Below are 27,869 nucleotides of genomic sequence, written 5' to 3' on the forward strand. Positions count from 1 at the left end.
CTTCTCAAGGCTACGGTCAGCCTCCCTCCCTGCTCCACCCAGGGGCCCTGGCCCCGTTTAGGGTTGTAGGAAAAGGAAGGCACGCAGTGGTCTGCGGGGGGTTAGTGGAAACACCGCCTCCGCCGACCCCGCCGCGGTCACAGCTCTCTGGCTTGGCTCCAGCCACGAACAGCATCGCCGCGGCTCGGCGTTAGCGCTGAGAAGCCCGGGGCAGCCGCCAGGGCGCGGGCTGCCAGCTCCCTGACAACCCCGGACTGACACTGGGGGGCGAGAGAGGTCACCCAGCGACGGGCACAGCCCTCCAGCACTGTCTCCGGCCCGCTTCCGGGGGCCACCAACCCGAGCCTCGCGGGCGGGTTGAGGGGTGGTCTCGGTCGCTCGGGGTCCAGCGAAGACTGGGCAGTAACCAATAGGCGACTGTGGCCCAACGGGGATCCCTCGGATGCAGCCAATGCCCTCGCTGCGCTCTCCGCCCCCGCCCTCGCCAGTCCCCGGCCGCTGGACCATTGGCGCCGGCGGGATCGGGGGTGCGCGCGACGCCGGCCTTTCGGGGAGGGTGGGGCTTGGAGCCGGGCTGCGCTCCCGCCCGCGCTCTGCCTCTGCCCCGCCCCCGGACGCGCGGCCCTCAGCCCCTCTGCGGCGCGGCGGCGGCGGGAGGGGGCGCGGGGCGCGCGCGTGGGCGTGGCCGGCGGGCGTGGCTGGCGAGCGGCAGGAGGCGGGGCGGCGAGCGCTGTCGCAGTGAAAGCCCGAGCGGCGGCGGCGGCGGGGACGGCGGCGGAGGCTGCCCGGCGGCTGTGCGCGCGTGTGGGGCGCAGGCTCGGCGGCGGCAGCCCGTCTGGAGCGGGGGCTGCGAGGACGACAGCTGCAGCGGGGGAGGCGCGGCCGGGGCTGCGCGCTCCGCGGAGCCGGCGGGGCCGGGAACAGGTGATCCCAGCGGGAGCCCCGCGCCCTACCGAGTTGGAGGGGCGGGAGCCCGCGCTCCCGGGCGCAGCTGCAGCCGCCCAGCCGCGGCTCCGGACTCGGGCATCCCTGCGCTCTCGGGGGTCCGGGGAAGCCTCCTACCCCCGCAGGCTCGGAAGTGCCTTCTCCTGCTCCCTGGCCGCTCCCGGCGCCCGCTCGGCGGCCGAGAAAGTTGTGGACGTGTCCCGATAGTCGAACCGGGCGCTGTCGCGACCGGGCTGGGTGTGCGCGCGCTCGGGGCGGCGCTGACACGCCAGCCCCCCATCACCTCGGTCCCCTCCGGAAACTGCTTCTGAAGCTGAAACTTTGGGCGCCGACCAGCGCAGGCGGGAGCCCGGGGGGCGGAGGGCGGCTCGGTGCGGGCCTGCGGGCGCCCCTCGGCGCGGACAGCCGGGACGCCGCGGACGGCATGTGACGGTCCCGGAGGCCGCAGCGCGGGAAGGCGCGGGCCCCGGCGCGGCGGGGAGGGCTCGGCCGGAGGGGAGGCTGCGGCGCGCGGCCGGTCGCTGCGGGCCCGGGCCCCGAGCCGTGCCGCTCCGCTCGCCCGGGCCCCGCCGAGGCCGCTGCGCCCCCGCCTCCTCGCGGGAGGACTCACTCCAAACTCCCTGAACTTCGGGGACAGTCCCCCGAAGCGGCGAAACTCTCAGGGTTGGCAGCCCTGCCCAGGGATCCCCATCCCGGGCGGCGCTCCGGACGCCCTCTCCTCACCGCGGCCCCGCAGACACGTGCCTGGACTCCGAGGGCCCCTGGAGCCCCCGGCCCGGCCAAGATGCTCATGAGGAAAGTGCCCGGCTTCGTCCCGGCCTCCCCGTGGGGGCTGCGGCTGCCGCAGAAGTTCCTCTTCCTCCTCTTCCTCTCGGGCCTCGTCACCCTGTGCTTCGGGGCCCTCTTCCTGCTGCCCCACTCCTCTCGCCTCAAGCGCCTCTTCCTGGCCCCCCGGACCCAGCAGCCTGGCCTGGAGGTGGTGGCCGAAATCGCCGGCCATGCCCCAGCCCGCGAGCAGGAGCCGCCTCCCAACCCGGCCCCTGCCGCGCCGGCCCCGGGCGAGGATGACCCCAGCAGCCGGGCCAGTCCCCGCCGCAGGAAAGGGGGGCTGCGGCGCACCCGCCCCACCGGGCCCCGCGAGGAGGCCACGGCGGCCCGGGGCAATAGCATCCCGGCCTCCAGGCCCGGGGACGAGGGCATCTCTTTCCGCTTTGACTTCAACGCATTCCGGAGCCGCCTCCGCCACCCGGTCCTGGGAATGAGGGCCGATGAGAGTCAGGAGCCCCAGAGCCGAGTGCGAGCCCAGCGGGAGAAAGTCAAGGAGGTATGAACTCAGCCCCCACAATTCTTCCCACCAATTGCCCCCACTAAGGAGAAGATCCTCTTTCCCTTGCCTCAGTCACTCCTGATCCCGGTGCTCCCACCCCTTTCCCTTGCCTCAGTCACTCCTGGTCCCGGGTCTACTTATGGCCCTGCAGACTACACTTTGCACCTTCCCCTTTCCTCCCAAGTGTCCCACCTTCTGTCCTCCCTACACAGTTTCCCACCACTCGGGTCAGTTAATCGTCCCCACCGTGACAGATGGCAGCTGAACCCCTAGACCAACTGCCCCCTCACTCCCAGACTCTGGTCTGTCCTGTCCAACCTCCAGCCCCAGTGAGCCCCACTCCTTCCCTTTGCGGAGTTGCTAATGAGAGAGGAGTTCAGGTTTCTTAGTGCACCCGCTTTTTGCATTTATGGACACAGAGTCACTGGTTCCATTCTTTTTCACTGTGTAACCTTAAGTCCAAAACCCCTGTAGGACCTGCTTACCTGAAAACCCAGGATTTAAGGGGATATTTGGTGTCCTGCAAATATTTTGTAATCTAGTAAGCAACCTACAAACCAGAGGATATTGTGCATTCTGTTTCTATTGAGCTTTGGAACAATTGTACACGATTGTACATAATTGCATGTGATGCAGGAAGAGATGATAAAGCAGTGGTCATGTTACGGAAGCTCCGAGGTTATTGGCTTAATGAAGCAGGTCTTGAGCTGGTTCCCTGTAGGGATTGTACGAGGAGGGATTTAGAAGGATCACTTTAAGTCTGAATCTTAGTTTAAGAAATCAGAAGCAAACACAAGCCTCACAAGGCTTGAAGACAGTTGCCAGTTTGCTACTGCTGACTAAATATTCTGCTGGACCACTGTTAGAACTGCCTGCGTGCGGATGGTGCCCAGCAATGCAGAGGGGGCTGCAGTGACACCCCCAGGCCACGAGGGGGCCGTGGGCAAGCTGTGGGCCAGGGTCTCCTCCCTAGAAACGAGAGGATGCTCTCCCCTCCCCATGGACTCGAAGGAAAGAAAGGACTGCTTTTGCCTAGACTTTTGTTTTGCTGCAAAGAAGTCAGCAGGTCGGCCCTGATTTCCAGGAAGAGCAGGCAGCAAGGATCAGGACCTGCTCTGTCAAGACCTGCTCAGAGCCGATGGAGAGCTTAGCCAGATTATCCCCTTCTCCTTGTCTGAACTATTCTCCCTTCCAGCACCCACCTCTCTTCCACTTTTTATTTCTGCTGTTACTTTGTTTGGAGACTTAACTAGCAATCACAGGACATTTTGTGAAGTTACAATAGGAAGCCACAAGGAAGCTGAGTGCTTGGTATGTATGTGTGTGTGTGTGCATGTTTGTGTGCTCTCAGTTTCCAGATTCCTGTTGAAATCTCAGGTTGATTGAAAGCTGGAACTTGCAGCAGCTAAGTAAGGGGCATTAATTTCTCCCTTTCTTGTTAAGGAACTAAGCTGTTGAATACTCAAAAGCACCACCCATAGCCTTTCTCAAAGCTGCTTCTGAGCACAGTGGCTCTTTTTGCCCCTCTTGGCCTCCTAGGAGGGCAGTGACCCCCGGTGAAATTACATATAAATTGCATGCATGCAGTTTTTCATGGGGCATCCAGAGGTGCTATTGGATTTTCAAACTGCCCAAAGGGTTAAGAATTAACTACCGTCCTCCTCAGAAGAGATGCTCTCCGTGTTTGCACTTAGATGGTGGTCCATTTCCGAATGCCTGGGGCTGGGAGTCATGGCAAGAAGGGCGGGCTGGCTAGTAGGGAACTTGATTTTCCCTCTCTGTGTAAGACAGTTTCTTTTGCCAGCAGAGTCTTGGATGATGCTTGCTGGAGTGACTGGAGGGCAGTAAGAGGGGGGAGGATTCTGTGCTTTGCAGGCGGGTATAAAATAATGTGATGGGAGAAGGTCTAAGTTGGTGGCCAGATGTCTGGATCTTTCTAGCTGGCATCTTCTTGCACCCCCTGGTACTAGCTGGAGGCATGCTGCAGGTACTTGGAGTTAGTGTTCAGCAAGCCCTCTCTTACTAATCTTGAAGACCTTAAGCTTCTCAGAATGGAGAGGACTGGTTTCTGTGTTTTGAAAGCTATTGACTCTTCAGGCTTCCTGCCACTGACCACGCTCCCATTACAACCCGAAAGATGTAGAGTGGTTTTTGGTTTAGTTGTTAACACAGTTACCATTCCTGCTGTCCCACCCCAGGAAGAACGCATATGATGGTTGCTGGAGGATGTCTTTATTTCCTTCACATTTAAATTCTATCTGTGTCATGCCCAGGGGTAGATCATTTTAGAAAGGTGCCTGTTTTCACAAAAGGGACTGTTGCTTTCCTCTCTGGTTTGTTTATTTCCAGACATGGATTGATTAAATCCAAGGAACAGAGGGGGAGCTGGCATCAGATAAAAAAGGCCCTGTTCTTATAAGATTTTAAAGTGAAAGTAAATATCAGGAGAGAGTCAGAGAGGGTGATAAATGAGCATGAGTGAAAACTGGACGCTTGGACTCTGGATCAACACCGTGTATTCATGAGCATCCTGAGAGATGGACATGGTCACCAGGTCTGTGTTGATAAGATGGTTGAGGCTGCAGGTTCTGGACATGCATACGTCAGGAAACACTCTGTCACTAGAATCAACTATTTTTCCTCACTTTCCAGTTTTGGAACCTTGGCAAAAGCAATGTGGTGGAGAGAGGAGACCCACAGAACATGGGTTGGAGTTTCAGCTCACTCTCAACCTTCTGACTTTGGGCAAGCCACCTCTCCTTCCTGGACCTTCTTGTACAATGGGGTGAGGGAGAGGAGAATAAGCTGGTTATAGACCCTCTTGCTTCTGGCCCTGGCCCCTAAGTGAGCTGCCAGTCTGGTCAGGGACTCCATAGCAGCTGGGCTTTCCGAACTCTGTTTTGAGATATCTTGTACTGGAAGTCAGGGACAATGGTGTGATGGTAGTGGTGGTGTTGATGGGGTCGTGATATTCACTGCTGTATCTCTGTCTAGCACCTAGCCAAGAGTAGACATTCAGGCTGTTGATTAAGTTAATTATTCCCATTACCCTCAGCTTGGAATCATGAAGAGTAAAGGTGTTGGCTAGAATGTAAAGGGGTGAAGGCTTGGTAGTAGCCTTGCCTTTCAGATCTGAGGATAATATAGGAAATGGGGGATGTCATTCATAGGCGGGTTTCCTATGGATTCAAGTTCAAACGAACTTGTCTCACACATGGAAATGTACAGCTTTTTCCGGTTATATCTCAGTGGAAGAATTCAGACTGCCCTGGGTCCTACCCATGATTCTTGGTTGTGTTTTTGTTGTTGTTTTTGTTCGTTTGTGTTTGTTTTGTTTTGTTTTTTAAGACGGAGCCTTGCTCTGTCGCCGAGGCTGCAGTGCAGTGGTGTGGTCTTGGCTCACTGCAGCCTCCGCCTCCCAGGTTCCAGGTTCAAGTGATTCTCATGACTTAACCTCCCAAGTAACTGGGATTACAGGTGCCCCACCACGCCTGGCTAGTTGTTGTATTTTTAGTAGAAACGGGGTTTTGCTGTGTTGGCCAGGCTGGTCTCGATCTCCTGACCTCAGGTGATCCACTTGCCTCAGCCTCCCAAAGTGCTGAGATTACAGGCACGAGCCTCCGCGCCCGGCCAGTGCCTGGTGGTTGTTCTGGGGAACCTGTTCCTTCCAGTGAAGGGGGCTTGTTATAAAAGGGAATTAGGCTGGCCGGGGCACTGAGAACGCGTTGGGACTTGCCCTTGACCATATGGTGTTTTCAAACAAACCACAGAAAGGGCTCCTTCCTCTGGTCAGATGCAGCACCAGCACCACTCCAGAGTGCAGGGCTGGGTGAGGAAAATGTGGATTGAATTTCCCCACCTTCCCTGTGCTGTTGGCCCAGCGTTCTTATAAACCACTGTATGCCGCAGTTCTGTTAAGAATCCAAGCTGGGTCAAGTTGTAGCTGTTCCATCAACTCTGATTGGAAATTCCTGTTTATTACTGGACCTCAGTCTTCATGGTAAAACCAAGAGGTTGTCATTTAGGGGACCCTTCTGTCTCCTCCACTTCCACCTCTTTACTGTTTTGTTTATGGATCTGCCCAAGCACCTAGAATAGGGTCTGACATTTAGTTGGAACTCAGATACTTGAATGAATGGCTACATTAAAGATGTATAAACTAACAGTTAAGGTTGCTAGTGGCCGAGGCTGGGTCTTCTCCCTCAGGGTACCTGGAATTCCAAGGAGCCTCAAAGTAAGAGCTATAGTCAGGTTTAGAAGCTTAGCAGCTCAGTGACCCAGCAGGCCTTTTAGAAGTTGCAGCAATTTTCTAAGGGCAAATCTGACTTGAGGGAGTGCAGGTGGCACCCATGAGTAAAATCTCTCATGCCTAGATAGCAGGCATCGGAGGGTGCCTGTGATTTGGCAGGGAGTGCCCCAGCTCTTGCCCTCTGTGCCTGCTGCATTCAGCCGCCAGGGTATTGCTGGTTATGATATGTGACAGTGTCTGAATAAGTTATCTTGGCAAATGATCTTTGCTCCCCATTAACGGGCTGGTTCGTTAGTCATGTGTGGTTTTTTTGTGGTTTCTCTGTATATCTGATTTATCGTCACTAGTGCCAGGGACAGGTAGGAAAATTAAAAGGCTTTGTAGCATGTGAATCTGAGCCTGTGAGATGTTCAGGATAATTAATATTAGGAACAGCTCAGATTTAAATAGCTTTCCTTCAAAGAGCTCTGTTTGAGTTGCAAATCCATTCAAGATCCTTTCCCTCCTCCCTGGTCCTTCAGTCTCTTCAGTTTCCCTCTTGTCCTGCTCTACAGTACATTTAACATAGGTGGAGACTGGCCTGTAATAACTGAACAGGCCCCTTGGAAAACCCTTATGTCCTCAGCCCAGCTACACGCCTCCTCCTTCTGTAGGACAGAGTGTGCAGTTGAGTAAAGCTTAGTACTTGTCCCTACCAGGTATACAACTTAACTCCCACATGTTGGTTGGGTCTCTGCTTTCATTTCCAGTTGTACCATTTGAGGGAATTAGGCATTCCAGGAGCAATTGCTTCTCAGGCTCCGTATTCTTAACTCTGTCTTTAGTGTTAGGGCTAGAAACAAATAGAAGGACGATTTTTAAAAGTCGCTGCCTATTTCACAGTACAGTTAGCAGAGGAAGGAGGGGGTAAGAATATAGATTCTCCTGTGGTTTTCACGGTGACTGATTTACATCCGAGTTCAAGAAATGCTTTTTCTCTAGCTTTCCCGGAAGACGGATCCATTACTCCACCAAAAATAAATATTGTGATATGTATCAGGCATACTTTGCTCAAAGGGACTTACATCTTTTCTCTTATTGAAAAAAATAAATCAGGCTTGCAGATTGTAAAGCCTCCGTGCAGGGAGCTTCTTGGTAATCCAGGTGAGCACCCAGCCTTGTGGATACTGACTCTGGCTTGGAAAAGAAACCTCTCTTTGCATCCTAAGTTGAATCTGTGTTAGAGGAAGTGTTGGGAGCTTTATGCTCTCCCTGCATTGCTTTCATTGATGAAATTGGGAAGGGTTTCCCAAAGGAATGATGGACGTAGGATAGTTGCCTCAGGCGAGCTCGTGGATTTATGATTACATTACTTGAAAATAGGGGCCATTCATGGAGCAGGGACAAGTTCGTGAGTCAAGGATTATTATTCCAGTTCTGTGCACCTGCAGTCCAAAAAGACCAGGCTCATCCAAACAGTAAGCCCTGGTTCTTGATTCCCTACTATTTCTGGACCAAGCAAGGCCTTTATGCATAAGCATTTGCATAATTTGGGGAAAAGAAACAACAAATATTCTTAGCTCTATATTTCCATGCAGATGATGGTAAGAAGCCAAATTGGAGACTCCTCAAAGAATTCCAGGGACTCAAGGACCTTAGCCCCCTCCCTCTTCCTCCTCACTCCCCCTTCACTCTGGGGGCTGGTCAGTAGCTCTGACAGCAGGGTTTTGGATATCTTAAATGTAGAGTTGATACAACTGAGATTGCTGTTAAGTCAGACCTGCTTTGGTGTCGCCGCTCTCAAAGAGAAAGGAAGCCACAGAGACCACAGCCTCAGTGTGGGGACTCAATTGCAGGTGTTTCCTCTCCTAGAAGGCTGTTGCCTAAGATTTGATTGAGAGCTCCCCACACTTGGCAGGCAGGTAGTCAGAACAGTTCTTACTCTGAATTTCTTGGAATCTTCTTTAATTAAAGGCTACCACCAGGGCAATTGTCCATCTGTTTTAGTGCAGTACCTTTAGTGGTAACTTTTACAGAAGAAACTTTGATATATTGATTAGTGCCCACCTTGATAGATGATCAATAATTGTGCTTTTATCTGGCATCTTCTGGGAGTCAGCTGCTCCCAAGGTGAACCTTCCGGGCAAACAATTGTCACTAAATAGCAACCATTCTCAATGGCCAAATAACAGGAAGTTTTTCTCTCCTTCTCACACCTCTGCCATCTTCTTAAGCCTCATGCTGAACACAAATCATTCTTGCTGGCCTCGTGGTCACCATAAAATCCACTGTGGATGCGGCAATGTCCTGTTGAGGCTGATGGGATGTATCACTAAGACTGTTTGCTTCCCAGCTTCTGTTCTTTATGATCTCGTCTTAGTTTTTACACAACCACCTTGTGTTGTAGCTACTATTTATTTAAGTATAATTAATTAATACATATAGTGAAATGCACAGATTTTTTTTTTTTTTTTTTTTTTTTTTGAGACGGAGTCTTGCTCTGTCTCCCAGGCTGGAGTGCGGTGGCACAATCTCTGCTCACTGCAACCTCTACCTCCTGGGTTCAAGCGATTCTCCTGCCTCAGCCTCCTGAGTACCTGGCACTACAGGTGCGTGCCACTATACCCAGCTGATTTTGTATTTTTAGTAGAGACGGGGGTTTGCCATGTTGACCAGGCTGGTTATGAACTCCTGACCTCAGGTGATCCACCTGCCTTGGCCTCTCAAAGTGCTGGGATTACAGGCGTGAGCCGTACCCGGCCAAATGCACAGATCTTAAATATACAGTTTGCTGTATTTTCAGAAATGCAGAAAACTGTGTAGACCACAGTCCTATCATACACAGAACATTTCCATCATCGCAGAAAGTTCCTCTGCTCCTTGACAGATGATTAACCCATCATCAACCTCTCATCTAGCGTTAATCACTGTCTTGATTGCTATCAGCTGAGATTAGTTTTTGCCTGTTCTAGAATTTCAGAAAAATGGAGTAGTAAGCCAGGTACAGTGGCTCATGCCTGTAATCCCAGCATTTTGGGAGGCTAAGCGGGGAGAATCACATGAAGATAGGAGTTCAAGACTGGCTTGGGCAACATAGCAAGACTCCCTCTCTCTCTCTCTCTATATATATATATATATATATATTATACACATATATATATAAAATAATCAGGTGTGGTAGTGTACACCTGTGTTCCCAGCTACTCAGGAGGCTAAGGTGGGTGGATTCACTGAGCCCACGAGTCTGAAGCTATAGTGAGTTTTGATCAAGCCACTGCACTCCAGACTGGGTGACAGAGTGAGACCATGTCTCAAAAAAAAAAAAAAAAAAAAAAGAGAAAAAAAAGTAAAAAATAAGTGGAATAGTACAGTACATGCCCTATGGAAAAGGCTTTGTTCATTGAAGACAGTAATGAAATTGATCCATATTGTGTGTATCAGTACTTCATTCCTTTTTATTGTTGAGATGTATTCCATTGTATGATTATACCCCAATTTGTTTATTCATTCACCTGTTGGCCTTTTGAGTTGTTCTGGCTATTGTGAATAAAGCTGCTATAAACATTTTATGTACAAGTCTATGTGTGAGCATATGGTTTCATTTCTTTTGTATAACTAGGAGTGGAATTACTAGCTCATAGAGCAGATGTGTGATTGACTTTATAAGAAACTGGAAGCACTTTCCCCAAGTAGTTAGACCATTTTATATGCCACCAGCAATATGTGAGAGTTCTGCATCCTTGCTGACACTTGTTATTGTCAACCTTTTTAGGTTTAGCTATTCAAGATGGTGTGTAGTGACAGTTTGTTGTGGCTTTAATTTTTGTTTCCCTGTTAACTGTTGACATTGAATGTCCTTTCATGTGTTTATTTGCTATTTCTTTTTTTTTTTTTTTTTTTTTTTTTTGAGATGGAGTCTCACTCTGTCACCCAGGCTGGAGTACAGTGGTGTGATCTTGGGTCACTGCAAACTCCACCTCCCAGGTTCACACCATTCTCCTGTTCCAGCCTCCTGAGTAGCTGGGACTACAGGCACCCACCACCACACCCAGCTAATTTTTTGTACTTTTAGTAGAGACGAGGTTGCACTGTGTTAGCCAGGCTGGTCTTGATCTCCTGACCTCAAGTGATCCTCCTACCTTGACCTCCCAAAGTGCTGGGATTACAGGTGTGAGCCACCGTGCCAGCCATTTATTTGTTATTTCTATATCTCTCTTATAGATGTCTATTTAAAACTTTTGTTCCTTTTTAATGTCAAAAACTGGTCTGTTTACTGTCTTATTGAATCGCAAGAATTCTTTACATATTTTAGATACAAGTTCTTTAGCAGATATATGTATTATAAATGTTTATTCCCAGTCTGTGGCTTGTCTTTTCGTTTTCTTAATGGTGTCACTCAAAGAGCAGAAGTTTTAATTTTTATAAAGGCCAGTGAATCAGTATTTTCCTTTTGATGAGTGCTTTCTATATCTACTTTAAAAAAAAACTTTGCCTACCCCAGGTTATGAATATTTTTTAATTCCAGAAGCTTGATCATTTCAGTTTTTACATTTAGGTCTTTCATTCACTTCAAGTTAATTTTGTATATGATGTAAGGTAGGAGTTAAAGTTCACTGTTTTCTATTTAGATGTACAGTTGTTTAGCCCTATTGTTGAAAAAAACTTTCCCTGCTGAATTGCTTTGATACCTTCGTTGGACTAATTGACTGTATACATATGGTTTTGTTTCTGGACTCTTCCACTCTACTGATTTATCTTTTATGTCAATCCATGCTTGCTTGCTTGCTTGCTTGCTTTTTTTTTTTCTTTTTGACAAAGTCTCGCTTTGTCACCCATGCTGGAGTGCAGTGGCGTGATCTCAGCTCACTCCGCCTCCCGGATTCAAGCAGTCTTCCTGTCTCAGCCTCCCAAGTAGCTGAGACTACAGGCATGAGCCACCACGCCCGACTAAGTTTTGTATTTTTAGTAGAGACAGGGTTTTACCATGTTGGCCAAGCTGGTCTTGAACTCTTGACCTCAAGTGATTTGCCTGCCTCGGCCTCCCAAAGTGCTGGGATTACAGGCGTGAGCCACTGTGCCCAGCCAATCCATGCTTTCTTGATGCTGTAGCCTCATAGTAAGTCTTGAAAACCGGTAGTGTGATTCCTCCATCTTTGATCTTCTTTTTCAAAATAGCTTTGGCCATTGTAGTTCCTTTGCATGTCTGTATACATTTGAGAACAAATTTGTCACTTTTCATGAAAAATCTTGCTGGGAGGCTGGGCATGGTGGCTCACATCTACAATCCCAGCATTTTGGGAGGCCAAGATGGGTAGATGGATTGAGCCCAGGAGTTCCAGACCAGCCTGGGCAACATGGCAAAACCCAATCTCTAAAAAATAAAATAAAATAAAATAAAATAAAATAAAATAAAATAAATAGCCAGGCATGATGGTATGCAACTATAGTTCCTGCTCCTGGAAAGGCTGGGAGGTGGGAGGATCGCTTGAGCCTAATGAGGTTGAGACTGCAGTTAGCCATTATTGCAACACTGTACTCCAGCCTGGGCAACAGAGAAAAAAAAAAAAAAAAAAAAAAAAAACCTTGCTGAGATTTTGACTGAGTTTGTCTTGAATCCATAGATCAAATTGGAGAGAGTTGTTATCTTAACAATGTTGGGTCTTTCATTCTATGAATGTAGTATCTCTGTCCATTTATTTAGATTTTCTTTAATTTCTCTCAACAGTGTTTTATAGTGTTTATGTTCAAGAGAGCTTGAACATATTTTATTAACTGTATCTGTTTTACTTTTTAAATACTGTAAATGATATTCTTTATTATTTTTAAATATTTTAAAATTTTCATTTATTTTTATTTTTATTTTTATTTTTGAGACAGAGTTTCGCTCTTGTTGCCCAGGCTGGAGTGCAATGGCGTGATCTCAGTTCGCTGCAACCTCTGCCTCCCGGGTTCAAGCAATTCTCCTGCCTCAGCCTCCCAAGTAGCTGAGATTACAGGTGCACACCACCACACCTGGCTAATTTTTGTATTTTTAGTAGAGACGGGATTTCACCATGTTGGTCAGGCTGGTCTCAAACCCCTGACCTCAGGTGATCCGTCTGCCCCTGCCTCCCAAAGTGCTGGGATTATAGGCATGAGCCACCACACCCAGCCATTTTTAAAATTTTAATAGCTTTTGGAGTACAAGTGGTCTTTGGTTACATGGATGAATTACATAGCGGTGGATTCTGATATTTTAGTGCCCCCTTAACCCAACTAGTATAGATTGTGCTCAATATATAGGGTTTTAAAAAAATCCCTCCCCCTTCTGAGTCTCCAGAGTCTGTTATATCACTTCGTATGCCTTTGTATAATCATTACTTAGCTCCCATTTATAAGTGAGAACATACAGTATTTGGTTTTCCATTCCTAAGTTACTTCACTTAGAATAATGGCCTCCTGCTACATCCAAGTTGCTGCAAAAGATGTTATTTCAGTCCTTTTCATGGCTGAGTAGTATTCCATGGTATATATATACCACGTTTTCTTTATCCACTCGTTGGCCAATGGACACTTAGGTTGGTTCCATATCTTTGCAATTGTGAATTGTGCTGTAGTAAACATGTGTGTACATGTGTCTTTTTTCATGTAATGACTTCTTTTTATTTGAGTAGATACCCAGTAGTGGGATTGCAGGATCGAATGGTAAATCTACTTATAGTTCTTTAAGGAATCTCTATACTGTTTTCCATAGAGGCTGTACTAATTTATATTCCTACCAGCAGTGTATTAGTGTTCCCTTTTCACCACATCAATGCCAATATCTGTGGTTTTTTGACTTTTTAATAATGTCATTCTTGCAGGAGTAAGGTGGTATCTCATTGTAGTTTTAATTTGCATTTCCCTGATGATAAGTGATGTATAGCATTTTTCATAGTTTCTTGACCATTTATGTATCTTTTTTTGAGAAATGTCTATTCATGTCATTTGCCCACTTTATTAATTAATTAATTTACTTTGAGACAGGGTCTCCCTCTATCACCCAGGCTGGAGTGCAGTGGTGCGATCTTGGCTCATTGCAGCCTCTGCCTCCCGGGTTCAAGTAATTCTTGTGCCTCAGCCTCCTGAGCATCCGGGATTACAGGCATGTACCACCACGCCCGGTTAATTTTTTTTGTATTTTTAGAAGAGACGGGGTTTTGCCGTGTTGCCCAGGCTGGTCTCACACTCCTGGGCTCAGGAAATCCACCTGCCTCGGCCTCCCAAAGTGCTAGGATTACAGGCATGAGACACTGCACCCAGCCCAGTACTATGTTTAATAGAAGTGGTGAAAGTGGGCATCCTTGTCTTGTTCCAGTTCTTAGGGGGGAATGCCTTAAACTTTTCCCCATTCAGTATGATGTTGGTTATTATGGGTTTGTCATATATGGCTTTTATTATTTTGAGATAAGTCCTTTCTATGCCTAGTTTGTTGAGAGTTTTTATCATAAAAGGATGCTGGATCTTATTGAATGCTTTTTCTGTAACTATTGAGATGATCATATGGTTTTTGTTTTTAATTCTGTTTATGTGATGTATGACGTTTATTGACTTGTATATGTTAGACCATCCCTGCACCCCTGATATGAAACCCACTTGATCATGGTGTATTATGTTTTTGATGTGCTGTTGGATTTGGTTAACTTGTATTTTGCTGAGGATTTTTGCATCTGTATTCATCAGGGACATTGGTCTGTAGTTTTCCTTATTTTTGTTATGTCCTTTCCTGGTTTTGTTATGAGAGTGATACTGGCTTCATAGAATGATTCAGAGAGGATTTCCTCTTTCTTAATCTTTTGGAATAGTTTCAGTAGCTGGAGTGTAGTGGCACGATGTCTGCTCACTGCAACCTCCGCCTACTAGGTCCAAGTGATTCTCCTGCCTCAGCTGCCTGAGTAGCTGGGACCACAGGTGCGTGCCACCACGCCTGGCTAATTTTTGTATTTTTTGTAGAGATGGGGTTTCACCATGTTGGCCAGGCTGCCTGGTCTTGAACTCCTGACCTCAAGTAATCCACCCACCTTGGCCTCCCAAAGTGTTGGGATTACAGATGTGAGCCACCGTGTCCAGCCCCAATTCTTTGAATGTCTGATAGAATTCAGCTGTGAATCCATCAAGCCCTGGGCTTTTTTGTATGTGTGTGGCAATTTTAAATTTACTGATTGAATCTTGCTACTTGTTACTGGTCTGTTTAGGGTTTCTGTTTTTTCCTGATTTAATCTAGGAGGGTTGTATGTTTCCAGGAATTTAACAGTTTCCTTAGATTTTTCTAGTTTGTGTGCATAGAGATGTTCGTAGTAGTCACGAATGATCTTTTGTATTTCTGTGGTGTTGGTTATAATACTTGCAGTTTCATTTCTAATTGAGCTTAGTTGAATCTTCTTTTTTTCTTGGTTAATCTAGCTAATGGTCTATCCATTTGAAAAGCTAGTTTATCTTTTCAAAGAACTAGCTTTTTATTTCATCTTTTTTTAATGTTTCAATTTCATTTACTTCTGCTCTGATCTTTGTTATTTCTTTTCCTCTGCTAGCTTTGGGTTTGGTTTGTTATTGTTTCTGTAGTTCCTTGAGAACTGCAGAATTGAGGTGTAACATTAGGTTGTCAATTTGTGATCCTTGAGACTTTTTAATGTAGGCATTTAGTGCTATAAACTTTCCTGTTAGCACAGTATACAGAGTTTTGATAACTTGTGTCACTATTATTCGTTTCAAAAAATGTTTGAATTTCCATCTTGATTTTATTGTTAACCCAAAATCACTCAGGAGCAGATTGTTTACTTTTCATGTATTTGTATCATTTTGAGGGTTCCTTTTGGAATTGATTTCTAGCTTTATTCCACTGTGCTCTGAGAAGATACTTGATACAATTTTGATTTTTTTTTTTTTTTTTTTTTGAGACGGAGTCTCGCTCTGTCACCAGGCTGAAGTGCAGTGGTGTAGTCTCAGCTCACTGCAACCTCCGCCTCCCAGATTCAGGTGATTTTCCTGCCTCAGCCTCCCAAATACGTGGCACTACAGCTGCATGCCACCATGCCCAGCTAATTTTTGTATTTTTAGTAGAGACGGGGTTTCACCATGTTGGCCAGGATGGTCTCGATCTCTGACCTCATGATCTGCCATCCTCGGATCCCAAAGTGCTGGGATTACAGGCGTGAGCCACTGTGCCTGGCCACAATTTCGATTTTTTAAAAAATTTATGGAGACTTGTTTTGTGGCCTATCATATGGTCTGTCTTGGAGAATGTTCCAGGTGCTGATGAGAAGAATGTGTATTCTGCAGTTCTTGGGTAGAATGTTCTGTAAATGTTAGGTCCATTTTTTCTAGAGTATGGTTTAAGTCCCTTATTTCTTTGTTGATCTATCTCAATGATCTGTCTAGCGCTGTCAGTAGAGTATTAAAGTCTCTCACTCATTTCTTAGATCTAGTAGTAATTATTTTATGAATCTGGGAGCTGTAGTGTTAGGTACATATAAATTTAGGATTGTAATATGTTCTTGTTGGATTGATCCTTTTATCATTATGTAATGACCTTCTTTGTCTTTTTTTTTTTTACTATTGTTGCTGAAAAGTCTGTTTTATCAGATACAAGAATAGGTATTCCTGCTTGCTTTTGTTTCCATTTGTGTGGAATCGTTTTCCACCCCTTTACTTTGAGTTTATATGAATCCTTATATGTTAGGTGAGTCTCTTGAAGACAGCAGATATTTGGTTCATATTCTGCCATTCTGCCAATCTGTATCTTTTAAGTGGAGCATTTAGGCCATTTATGTTCAACATTAATACTGAGATATGAGGTGCTGTTCCATTCATCATGTTAATTGTTACCTAGATGCTTGGTTTTTTTTCCATTGTGTTACTGTTTTATAGGCTCTGTTTTATGCTTTTGAGAGCTTCTATTTTGGTGCATATCAAGCTTTGGTTTTAAGATTTAGAACTCCTTTTAGCATTCCTTGTGGGGCTGATCTGGTGGTGACAAATTCCCTCACCATGTAAATGATATTCTTTAAATATTTGTTTTCCAATTGTTTGTTGCCAGTACATAGAAATATAATAGGGTTTTTTTCTGTATATTGATTTTGTATCATATGACCTTATTGAACCCATTTATTATGTGTGTGTGTGTGTGTATATATATGTATATTTTGGTAGCTTTCTTAGGGTCTGTTACGTATATGATCATGTTGTCTATGTCAAGACAGTCTTACTTCTTCCTTTACAGTTTATATGCTTCTTATTTCCTTTTCCTGATTCATTGCACTGACTGGGACTTCCAGTTCAATGTTTAAAAGAAGTAGTGAGAACTGACATCTTTGCCTTATTCTTGATCTCGAGGGAAAAGCATCCAGTCTTTCATCATTAAGTATGATGTTAGATGTAGGTTTTTGGTAGATGCCTTTTATCAAGTTGACGTTCCCTTTTATTCCTAGTTTGCTGAGGGTTTTTATCTGTAATGGGATTAAGTTTTGTCACATGCTTTTCCTGCATCTATGGAGATTATATTGTTTTCCTCTTTAATTCAGTTAATACAGTGAATTATATTGATTTTAAAAGAATGCTAGACTGGGCGCATGGTGGCTCACGCCTGTAATCTTAGCACTTTGGGAGGCTGAGGTGGGCAGATTGCCTGAGCTCAGGAGTTCGAGACCAGCCTGGGGAACATGGTAAAACCCCATCTCTACTAAAATACAAAAAATCAGCCAGGCCTTTTGGCACACTCCTGTAGTCCTAGCTATTTGGGAGGCTGGGGCATGAGAATTGCTTGAACTAGGGAGGCAGAGGTTGCAGTGAGCTGAGATCATGCCACTGCACTCCAGCCTAGGCAACAGAGCGAGACTGTCTCAAAAAAATAATAATAAAAAAAAGAATACTAAATCAAACTTGCATTTGATCTTCTAATATTTTTGTTAAGGACTTTTTCATCTATGTTCATGAGGGATATTGGTCTATAGTTTTTTTTGTAAATCCTTTGGTTTTTGGTGTCAACATTATGTTGACCTCATAAAATAAACTGTAAATTGACTTGTATTCCATGTCCCTTTGTTTTCTTTCTTTCCTTTTTTTCTTAGATACAGTGTTTCACTATGTTGCCTAGGCTGGCCTCGAACTCCTGGGTTCAAGTGATCCTCCTGTCTCCACTCCAGAGTAGCAAGGACTACAGATGTGTGCCTCCATATACCATGCTCAGCTTCTCTCTTTTCTGAAAGAGTCTGTGGGACACTAATGTTTTCTCTTTCTTAAATATTTCATGGACTTCATCAGTGGAGCATTATATGAAGCCTAGAAGATATTTTTTGGGGGGAGTTAATTATTAATTTAATTATATAACAGATATAGGGTAGTCAGAATTTTTTGTGGCAGTTTTCTCAATATGTATTTCAAGAAATTTGTCTGTTTCATCTAAGTTGTAAAATTTATTGGTCTAAAATTGTTCCTAAGGTTCTCATTTTCTTCTTTCCTTCCTTCCTTCCTTCCTTCCTTCCTTCCTTCCTTCCTTCCTTCCTTCCTTCCTTCTTCTTTATTTCCTTTTTTTTTTTTTCTTGAGATGGACTGTCGCTCTGCCACCCAGGCTGGAGTGCAGTAGCCGGATCTCAGCTCACTGCAAGCTCTGCCTCCCGGGTTTACGCCATTCTCCTGCCTCAGCCTCCCGAGTAGCTGGGACTACAGGCGCCCGCCACCTCTCCCAGCTAGTTTTTTGTACTTTTTAGTAGAGACGGGGTTTCACCGTGTTAGCCAGAGTGGTCTTGATCTCCTGACCTTGTGATCCACCCGTCTTGGCCTCCCAAAGTGCTGGGATTACAGGCTTGAGCCACTGCGCCCGGCCTCTTTCCTTTCTTTTTTTTTTTTTTGTGAGATGGAGTCTCGCTCTGTCTCCCAGGCTGGAGTGCAATGGTGCAGTCTCAGCGCACTGCAATCTCTGCCTCCCAAGTTCAAGCAATTCTCCTGCCTCAGCCTCCCGAGTAGCTGGGATTACAGGCATGTGCCACCATGCCCAGCTAATTTTGTATTTTTAGTAGAGACAGGGTTTCACCATGTTGATCAGGCTGATCTCAAACTCCTGACCTCATGTGATCCACCTGCCTTGGCCTCCCAAAGTGCTGGGATTATAGGCATGAGCCACTATACCCAGCCTCATTTTCTTTTTTTTTTTGAGACGGAGTCTTGCTCTGTCGCCCTGGCTGGAGTGCAATGGCTCTATCTTGGCTCACTACAACCTCCGCCTCCCAGGTTCAAGCAATTCTCCTGCCTCAGCCTCCCAAGTAGCTGGGATTACAGGTGCCTACCACTACACCTGGCTAATTTTTGCATTTTTAGTAGAGATGGGGTTTCACCATGTTGGCCAAGCTGGTTTGGCCTCCCAAAATGTTGGGATTACAGGCGTGAGCCACCACGCCCAGCCCATTTTCTTTTTAATGTTTGTGAGATCTATGGTGGTATTCCTTCTTTCATTCCTGGTATTGGCAATTAGTTTTTCTGTTTCCTTCTTAAAAATAATTTAGCTCAGCTATCGGGGAAACCTGCCCCCAATATTTCAATGTAGGTTCCTTCTATTTTCCATAAGTGTTGGCCGACTGAGAAATAAACAGAAAGAGTACAAAGAGAGGAGTTTTACAGCTGGGCCTCTGGGGGTGACATCACATATCGGTAGGACCGTGATGCCCACCTGAGCTGCAAAACCAGCAAGTTTTTATTAAGGCTTTTAAAAGGGGGAGGGGGTGTACAAACAGGGAGTAGGTTACAAAGATCACATGCTTCAAAGGGCAAAAGGCAGAACAAAGATCACATGCTTCTGAGGAAACAGGACAAGGGCAAAATCAGAACTACTGATAAGGGTCTATGTTCACCTGTGCACATACTGTCTTGATAAACATCTTAAACAACAGAAAACAGGGTTCGAGAGCAGAGAACCGGTCTGACCACAAATTAACTAGAGTGGAGTTTTTTCCCCACCCTAATAAGCCTGAGGGTTCTGCAGGAGACCAGGGCGTATTTCAGTCCTTATCTCAACTGCGTAAGACTGACAGACACTCCCAGCGTGGCAGTTTATAGACCTCCCCCCAGGAATGCATTCCTTCTCCAGAGTATTAATTATTAATATTCCTTGCTAGGAAAAGAATTTAGCAATATCTTCCCTACTTGCACGTCTGTTTATAGGCTCCCTGCAAGAAGAAAAATATGGCTCTATTTTGCCCAACTCCGTGGGCAGTCAGACCTTATGGTTGTCTTCCCTTGTTCCCTGAAAATCGCTGTTATTCTGTTCTTTTTCAAGGTGCACTGATTTCATATTGTTCAAACACACGTTTTAAAATCAATTTGTACAGTTAACATAATTATCACAGTGGTCCTGAGGTGACATACATCCTCAGCTTATGAAGATAACAGGATTAAGAGATTAAAGTAAGACAGACATAAGAAATAATAAAAGTATTATTTGGGAACTGATAATTATCCATGAAATCTTCACAATTTATGGTCCTCTGCTGCAGCTCCAGCGGGTCCCTCTGTTCGGGGTCCCTGACTTCCTGCAACACTCGGCCAGGCACAGTGGCTCATACCTGTAATCCCAGCACTTTGGGAGGCCAAAGTGGGTGGATCACTTGGGGTCAGGAGTTTGAGACCAGCCTGGCCAACATAGCAAAACCCCATCTCTACTAAAAATACAAAAATTTGCCAGGCATGGTGGCACGTGCCTGTAATCCCAGCTACTCGGCAGGCTGAGGCAGGAGAATCGCTTGAACCAGGGAGATGAAGGTTGCAGTGAGCTGAGATCATGCCACTGCACTCCAGCCTGGGCAACAGAGCAAGCTCTGTCTCAAAAAAAAAATTAAATTAAAAAATAATTTAGGTCATACTTTATCAGTTTCATTAATCTTTTCTAAGAATCAACTTTTAGTCTTCTTAAAAATATCCCTTTAAAAATTTTATTAATTTTCACTCTTTATTTCCTTCCTTCTGCCTATGTTGGGCTTAATTCACTGTGTTTTTTCTAACTTAAGATAGAGACTCATTGATTTGGAATTTAATTTTCCAGATATCTTTTAATTATTGATTTCTAATTTAAGTCCCTTGTGTTCAAAGAACATACTCTAATTTTTGAAGCTTTTGAAACATGAGACCTATTTTATGGTCAGCTATATGGTCTATATTGGCAAATGTTCCATGTACATTGAATTAAGAAATGTGTATTGTATGGTTGTTGGGTGGAATGTTCAATAACTATCACTTAGGTCAGATAGGTTGATAGTGTTGTTCAAAACTCTATGTATTTTTTTTTTTTGGTCTAGTTTTAAAATCTTTTATGGAGAAAAAAATGTTGCTTTCCAACTCTAATTATGGATTTGTTTCACAATTCCCTTTCATTCGGTCAGGTTTTGCTTCATATTTTTTGTATTTATGTTATTAGGTATGTACACATTTAGGATTATTCTTAAGGAATTGGCCCTTTTTAACATTATACATGTATTTCTTCATTTCTGATAATTCTCTTTGTTTGCAGTATATTTTACCTGATTGATATAGCCTCTTCAGCTTTCATATGATTAGTGTTTGTATGGTAGAACTTTTTCCATTCTTTTTTTTTTTAACCTATTTGTATCTTTGTATTTAAAATGTACCTCTTATAAAGAACACATAATTGGGTCTGGCATTTTGAATCTAGTCTGACAATCTGCTTTTGAATTAGTGTTTATTCCATTTATATTTAATGTGTTATTTATGTAACTGGGTCTAAATCTGTTGTATAGCATTTTTTATTAGTCTCATATCCTTTGTTTCTTTTTTCCTTTTCATGCCTTCTTTTGAATTAATCAAGTATTTCAGATTCTATTTTTATGTCATCCATTATACATCTACAGACACGCAGAGAAACATACTTTATTGTTTTGGTGATTAGAATTTTCATTCCTATCACAATCTACCCTGAAATAATAATCATTTCATGTATAATGTAAGTCCTTCCAACAATATACTTCCATTTATCTTCTCCCAGACTTCATTCTGTTGCTGTCTTATATTTTACTGCTAGGTATGTTACAAATCTCACAATATATTGGTATTATTTTTTGCTTTAAACAGTCAGTTGTCTTAAAGAAATTAATAACTTAGATTCCTTTTATTTACCCATACACTGACCATTTCCAGTATTCTTCATTTCTTCTTATACGTCTGATATCCATCTGGTATTATTTCCCTTCAGCATGAAAAATCCCTTTTAACATTTTTTTTGTAGGGTTGGTCTGCTGGTGACAAATTCTTGCAGCTTTTGTTGATCAGAAAGCATCTCTATTTTGCCTTTATTTCAGAAAGATATTTTTGCTGGATGTAGAATTTTAGGTTGACTCTTTCTTTACACCAAAGATGTCATTCCATTATCTTGTAGCCTGAATTGTTTCAGATGAGAAGTTACAGGATATTCCCCTGCATGTGCTGATTTCTCCTTCCTTTTGGATGCTGTAAGATTTTCAGTTTATCTCTGGTTTTCAGCAATTTGACTATTGTAGTTAGCTGTGATTGTCGTTGTTGATCTTTCTTGGGGTTTCTTGAGCTTATTTTGTCTGTGGATTGATATTTTTTCATCAGTTTGGAAAAAGTTTGGCCCATATTTCTTCTCACTCAACCTATCTCCTTTTCTTTTATTACTCCAGTTACATATAAGTTAGATTGCTGGATATTGTCTTAGAGTTCACTGAGGTTCTGCTCACTTTTTTTTCTTTAGTCTTCCTTTCTCTCTGTACTTCAGTATGGATAATTTATAGTAACCTATCTTTAAGTTCACTGGACCGTTCTGTAATGTACAATCTGTTGTAAGCTCACCCAATGACTTTTTTATTTCAAGTAATTTTTACTTTTAGAATTTCCATTTGGACTTTTTTTTTTTTTTTTTTTTTTTTTTTTTTTTTGAGACGGAGTCTCACTGTGTCTCCCAGGCTGGAGTGCAGTGGCGCGATCTCGGCTCACTGCAAGCTCCGCCCCCCGGGTTCACGCCATTCTCCCGCCTCAGCCTCCCAAGTAGCTGGGACTACAGGCGCCCGCTACCGCGCCCGGCTAGTTTTTTTTGTATTTTTAGTAGAGACGGGGTTTCACCATGTTAGCCAGGATGGTCTCGATCTCCTGACCTTGTGATCCACCCGCCTCGGCCTCCCAAAGTGCTGGGATTACAGGCTTGAGCCACCGCGCCTGGCCATTTGGACTTTTTAATGGTTTTTGTTTCTCAGATTTCCCATCTGTTCACTGATTGTTTCTATATTTTCCTTAAATCCTAAAGCATATTTATAATAGCTTTTTAAAAAATTTGTTGTCTGCTGTTTCCAACATCTTTGTCATCATTTGACCTGTTTATATTGACTATGGGTCACAGCTTCCTACATCTTAATGTGTTTAGACACTTTTTATTCTATGCTACACATTGTGGATGCTACTTTTTTGAGATTCTAGGTTCATCTGCTTTGAAACAGTTTTTCTCCCCTCTTTTTGTTGGGTTGTCAGATGTTACTTCTTGTAGCTGTCAGAATACTTGCCTCTGGCTACTATATTCTCCACCCTTCTTTCTTTGTTATTTTCTAACCAGCGGTTGGCTAGGAAACCATTTAATGTAGCTTGTTAGCCTTATATGTAAAGTACAAATAAACAGACATTGAGTAGATCTCTAAAGACTCCTGAATCAAATGCATGAACTTCGGTGTACAGGTTTTTGCATAATTTAGATATTTAAAGATTCTTACTTATTTTTTGTAATTGGCATTGGATGAGTGAAATACAATTTTGTGTTGAAACTATGACCTGAAGAGAGACAACAGTTCTCCAAAGGGCTCCTAATTTCTGGCTGATGTCATCCCAAGTTATTTGTGTAGTTTTTGCTCATCTGCTTTTAGTGTTAGAAGAAAATGTTGATATTTGTCATGTTCCCGTAGCCTCTGTCAGTGTGACTTTCAGTATGTCATAACCTGTCAAATATTTTCTCTGGGCTTTTTACCTTAAGCCTCATGACTGCTTTTTAAAACTTACTTTGTAAATCCTCACATTAAAACAATTTTTTAAAGGAGAATCGTTCACATAAGCCAAATTGCTGAATTACTAATCATAGGGATGCTAAGTAGCTGAAGGAGTTTCCAAGGCACCATCTGGGAGGTCTGATCTCTTGTATCTCCTCATTCAGAAAATTTCAATGTGAAGTAAATATTGTATTTTATTGCAAAGGCTGCCTTTAATTTCATTTGTCTGATTTGGGATGGGTGAAAGTGTTGAATAAAAGTTTTAAGTCTCTTAGTTAAGATCCCTCTCCCCCATCCTCATTCTTGGAATGAACTTTTCAGAGGTTAAACCTATACTTTGCCAAGTAAATGCTGATTTCCTGGGAAGACATTTCAGCACCTTTTCTGTTTTTCTGCACTTTCTTGACCTAAATCAGCAAATCTTCCTCCTTTCCAAGTCTCCCAGAAGCCCTTCTCCATGTCTGTCACATACCTTACAGAGCTCTGGAGTAGTCTTGTTTTTTAATTATAAGAATCAATAAGAAAAAGAAGACTTTAGTTTCTTCCTTTCAGAATTGGACCTTAGAGAACAGCCTATAAAATAGAATCAATTTTGCTACTTCTGAGTGTAAGGAAACCCTTTGTAGAGAAAGGTTCACGTTTTGGCAGAATAATAGCAGCTCAGTCTAGAGACTTCTCTAGCAGTTTCAGAAACTGGCATTTTTGTGTGTATAATTAGGTGAGGGGTAGAGACCCCAGACTAATGTATACTCAGGTGGTATTGTGTAATAACTTCCCTATAATCATGCTAGGATATCTGTGCCTGATTATTGATCCTTGAGTAGCTAAAAATGGTGCCAGAGTGGTATAAATCCAGATGGAGCCGAGGGAGACCAACATTAGACATTTCTGTGATTAGGCACTGGGGTAGATTTTAGCATGATAAGTTTCTCTGTGCTCTTAGTAAAGTGCTCTTCAACTTGGCGCTAGTAGGAGCAGGATTCAGGTTTGTCAGTTCTGGAACTTGAAGTCAACTTGCCTGTTAGAAAAGGGGGTTTTAGACTCTGTACAACCTGTAGTCTTTTAAATGTAAGAATCCCCAGGGAGTCTGCTTTGAAGGGGAGTTGGGGCTAGGCTGGAACAATGCTTCCTGGACAGATAAGGTCAAAAATTACCAGTGTGCGGGGTATTCTTAGAGCCCACACATCCCCTTAGGAGTTTAGCTGATCCGGCCAACAGCCTTGTGGCATACAGAGCATGGGCTCTCATCCTGTTTTAAGACTGAGAGAATGAAGACCCTGAAAAGGGATGTGACCAACACCAGGTCCTACCAGTTTAAATTGCAATGCCTAGACTTAAACCTTCCCTCCCCACTCCAAAGGTGATGTTCTTTCTGTGACGTCATTTGAAGCCTGGTGGGTGATGACTTGGAGGAAGAGTTTTCACTTTGGAATGGAAGAAAATAGAAATTGTCATAGCCTAGATAGGCATGCAAAAGAACCGGTCTTGTGAATCTTTAGACCAGGTATCTAGCCTTTATTGCAGTCTGGAATTGCCTGGGGCATTTTAGTAAACATTGGTGTCTGAGTTCCTCCAATTAAATCAGAGATGCAGATTTAATTGGTCTGGGGTGCAGCCTGAGCCCAGGGATAGAAAAATCTTTAGAATGAACCTGTGGCAATTGTGTCTTAGCCTCGCCTTGCCTCTTTTCTGGCTGTAGTTCACTTTGACTCACTTATGGAAGAGATTGGAAATTTTCTTTATTTATTAAGACCTGCACCGAAATTGAGTCAGAAAAAAGCTGGAGAAGAGACTCAAAACTGAGTTTTCCAGAGTTAAGAGCAGACACTGTTTACATGATCTGGATAAGCCATGAATTTATTAAAACTGTAAGAGAAATATTGAAAACACCAACCATCTATTGAGTCTCAGTTGCAGTGAGCTGAAGGAAAGACAGAGACGAGTCTCTGGCTTTAAGGAATTTTATTGTGTAATCTTGCCATGTACCAGAATCACTTCTAACCACATACAGGTGCATGGATGTAGGGAAATATTGCTTGGCTGCATCAGTGTTTGCCTGTCCCACCTAAATCTTCTTTGAGGAAGCAGCCAGGACATAAACAGCTGAAATGAAAATATTTACTTGTCCCGAAGTCGATTTCCCCACAGGCCATCGCCCTCCTTCCTGTGGCTGCCTCTGCTGTTCTCATTAGCAGAGCAGCCTTTCCCTGTTGCTGTCTGGGCCTTACAGAGATCCTGAGGGCAACGAAACCGGTGGTCATCTATAAAATCCAGTAACTGATTGATGCTCAGGAAATAGGAGATATTGAAGAAGTGAAAGAGCCTAACCCAGTCCCAGGTGTTCTGACTCTGTAGCCGTGCTCTGCTATTTCATCTCGGCCATGCCAGGTGCTAGATGTGACTTCACCTGAGAATTGCTGACCTGGGTTGATCAGATCAAATCTATCCAGGCCACCTCTGGCAGAGGCGGCAGCAAGTGAGAATATGCTGTGGATTAGTGTGAGAATCCTCCCCAGGGCTTAATGATGGTCCCTTGGAGAGCTCTGTTTCTATGCAAGAAACCTGTGAATTCTCAACCTTTGCCAACTTGTAATCTTTCTTCAATCTGCCCCAACTATTTCTAGCAAATTCTTTGGCTAATGCAGCATAGAAAACACATCCTATTTGTCCCAGACTTATTTCATTCCAGCTTCAAGGGGGGGACATTTAGCCTAAGAGCATTCATAGAGAGTCAGACTTCAGAGAAGATACTTCCCTCTGTTAAATCGTATATGAAACCAAGCTTGCTCCGAGCCTGCTGGCTGCAGGAAGCAGTGACGAGGATGGAGCTTGGCAGATGGTTGTAGCTGTGGTTTCCTGGAGGCCTTTGTGGGGAGGTGATTGTTTGTGTATTGGTGTTCATTTATGTATTGGTCTTATTTTCATCTTCCTGAGGTACCCAGATGCTATGGTGGTAGACTGATTGGAAATGACTCATTTGTCAGGGTTCTTTGGGGGACGTAGGTTCCCTTCTCGTGTGCAGTAGAGTCTAAAATGTTTAATTCGATGCTGAGGCATTTCTGCATGGGTCCATTTCTGCCCATTCTCCCAGGTGGATGCCATTTCTTAGGTTGCAGAGGGACGGGGTTGGGGAGGGACTTTCCAGCTCTCCATCCTCTCCCTCTATCTTCTTACTTTGTCTGGCTGCAATCCTTAGTCCTACCTCCTTTTTAATTAACTAATTAATTAATTAATGAAATAGAGTTTCGTTCTTGTCACCTAGGCTGGAGTTCAATGGCACGATCTTGGCTCACTGCAACCTCCACCTCCTGGTTTCAAGCGATTCTCCAGCCTCAACCTCCTGAGTAGCTGGGACTACAGGCGCCCACCACGATGCCTGGCTAATTTTTTTTTTTTTTTTTTTTTAGTGGAAATGGGATTTCACCATGTTGGCCAGGCTGGCCATGAACTCCTGACTGCAGATGATCCACCTGTCTCAGCCTCCCAAAGCGTTGGGATTACAGGCCTGAGCCACCACGCCAGCCTTTTATTTATTGTAATATATTTATATATAATGTATATAAATTTATATATAATATATATTTATTTATTTATTTTGCCTCAGATTCCTGAGTAGCTGGGATTACAGGCACCTGCCACCCCACCCAGATAATTTTTTTGTATTTTTAGTAGAGACGGGGTTTTGCCATGTTGGCCAGGCTGGTCTTGAACTCCTGAGCTCAAGTGATCCACCCGCCTCAGCCTCTCAGAGTGCCGGGATTACAGGCATGAGCCATCGCTCTTGGCCCTACCTCCTTTTATCTGCTGTTTTCTACCTCCTAACATTATTGTCCTAAAAATTGCCTTCATATGGCTGCTAGAATTTGCAGAACTGATTCATGTTGGAAATCTAGTTGTCAAATAGGTCCAAACCAGACTTCATGAAATAATGTAGTTGAACTGATATGCAGTGAGAGGAATATTAACTGCTGCTTATCTGTTTTGTTCTACTTCAGCTTTTTCAGGGCCTTACTTTGTTCTTACTGCGTGCCAGGCAATACCCTACATGCTGAGGATGGAAAGGTCTGATGGGTGCACCATGGTAACACCATGGAGATGCTAGATAAAGGTGTGAGCAAAGGGCTGGGTAGTCACCTGAAGATGACGTGAGTCATGGGTGTGGGCGAAAGAATGGCATTTCAGGCGAATGTGGGCAATCCTGGGGGTAATGGGTTTGCAAACTAGCAGAAAGCTCCGTGTACTGAGTCGTGGGAGGTGTTGTACATGTGGATATGGTGCAGCTTGGAAAGGCCAAGGCTTCCACCTGGGATACACGGTGACATAAAGAAGTGGGAGACAGTGAGACATCCTGGAAGAGGGAGAG

At 44.5% G+C, this 27,869-nt stretch overlaps 1 protein-coding gene across 1 annotated transcript in view; it reads left to right on the forward strand.

Moving 5' to 3' along the window:
• Positions 1-1,405: 1,405 nt before the first annotated feature.
• The window catches only part of MAN1C1 (mannosidase alpha class 1C member 1), a 170,493-nt gene continuing 144,029 nt past the window's right edge, over positions 1,406-27,869 (forward strand). Inside the window, exon 1 of the mRNA XM_025360462.1 lies at positions 1,406-2,269. Within this exon, the coding sequence (XP_025216247.1) occupies positions 1,730-2,269 (540 nt within the window). The 5' untranslated portion in view covers positions 1,406-1,729. The remainder of the gene's footprint in view (positions 2,270-27,869) is intronic.

The sequence above is a fragment of the Theropithecus gelada genome, chromosome 1 (assembly GCF_003255815.1).
Source record: "Theropithecus gelada isolate Dixy chromosome 1, Tgel_1.0, whole genome shotgun sequence".
Classification (NCBI taxonomy): Eukaryota; Metazoa; Chordata; class Mammalia; order Primates; family Cercopithecidae; genus Theropithecus; species Theropithecus gelada.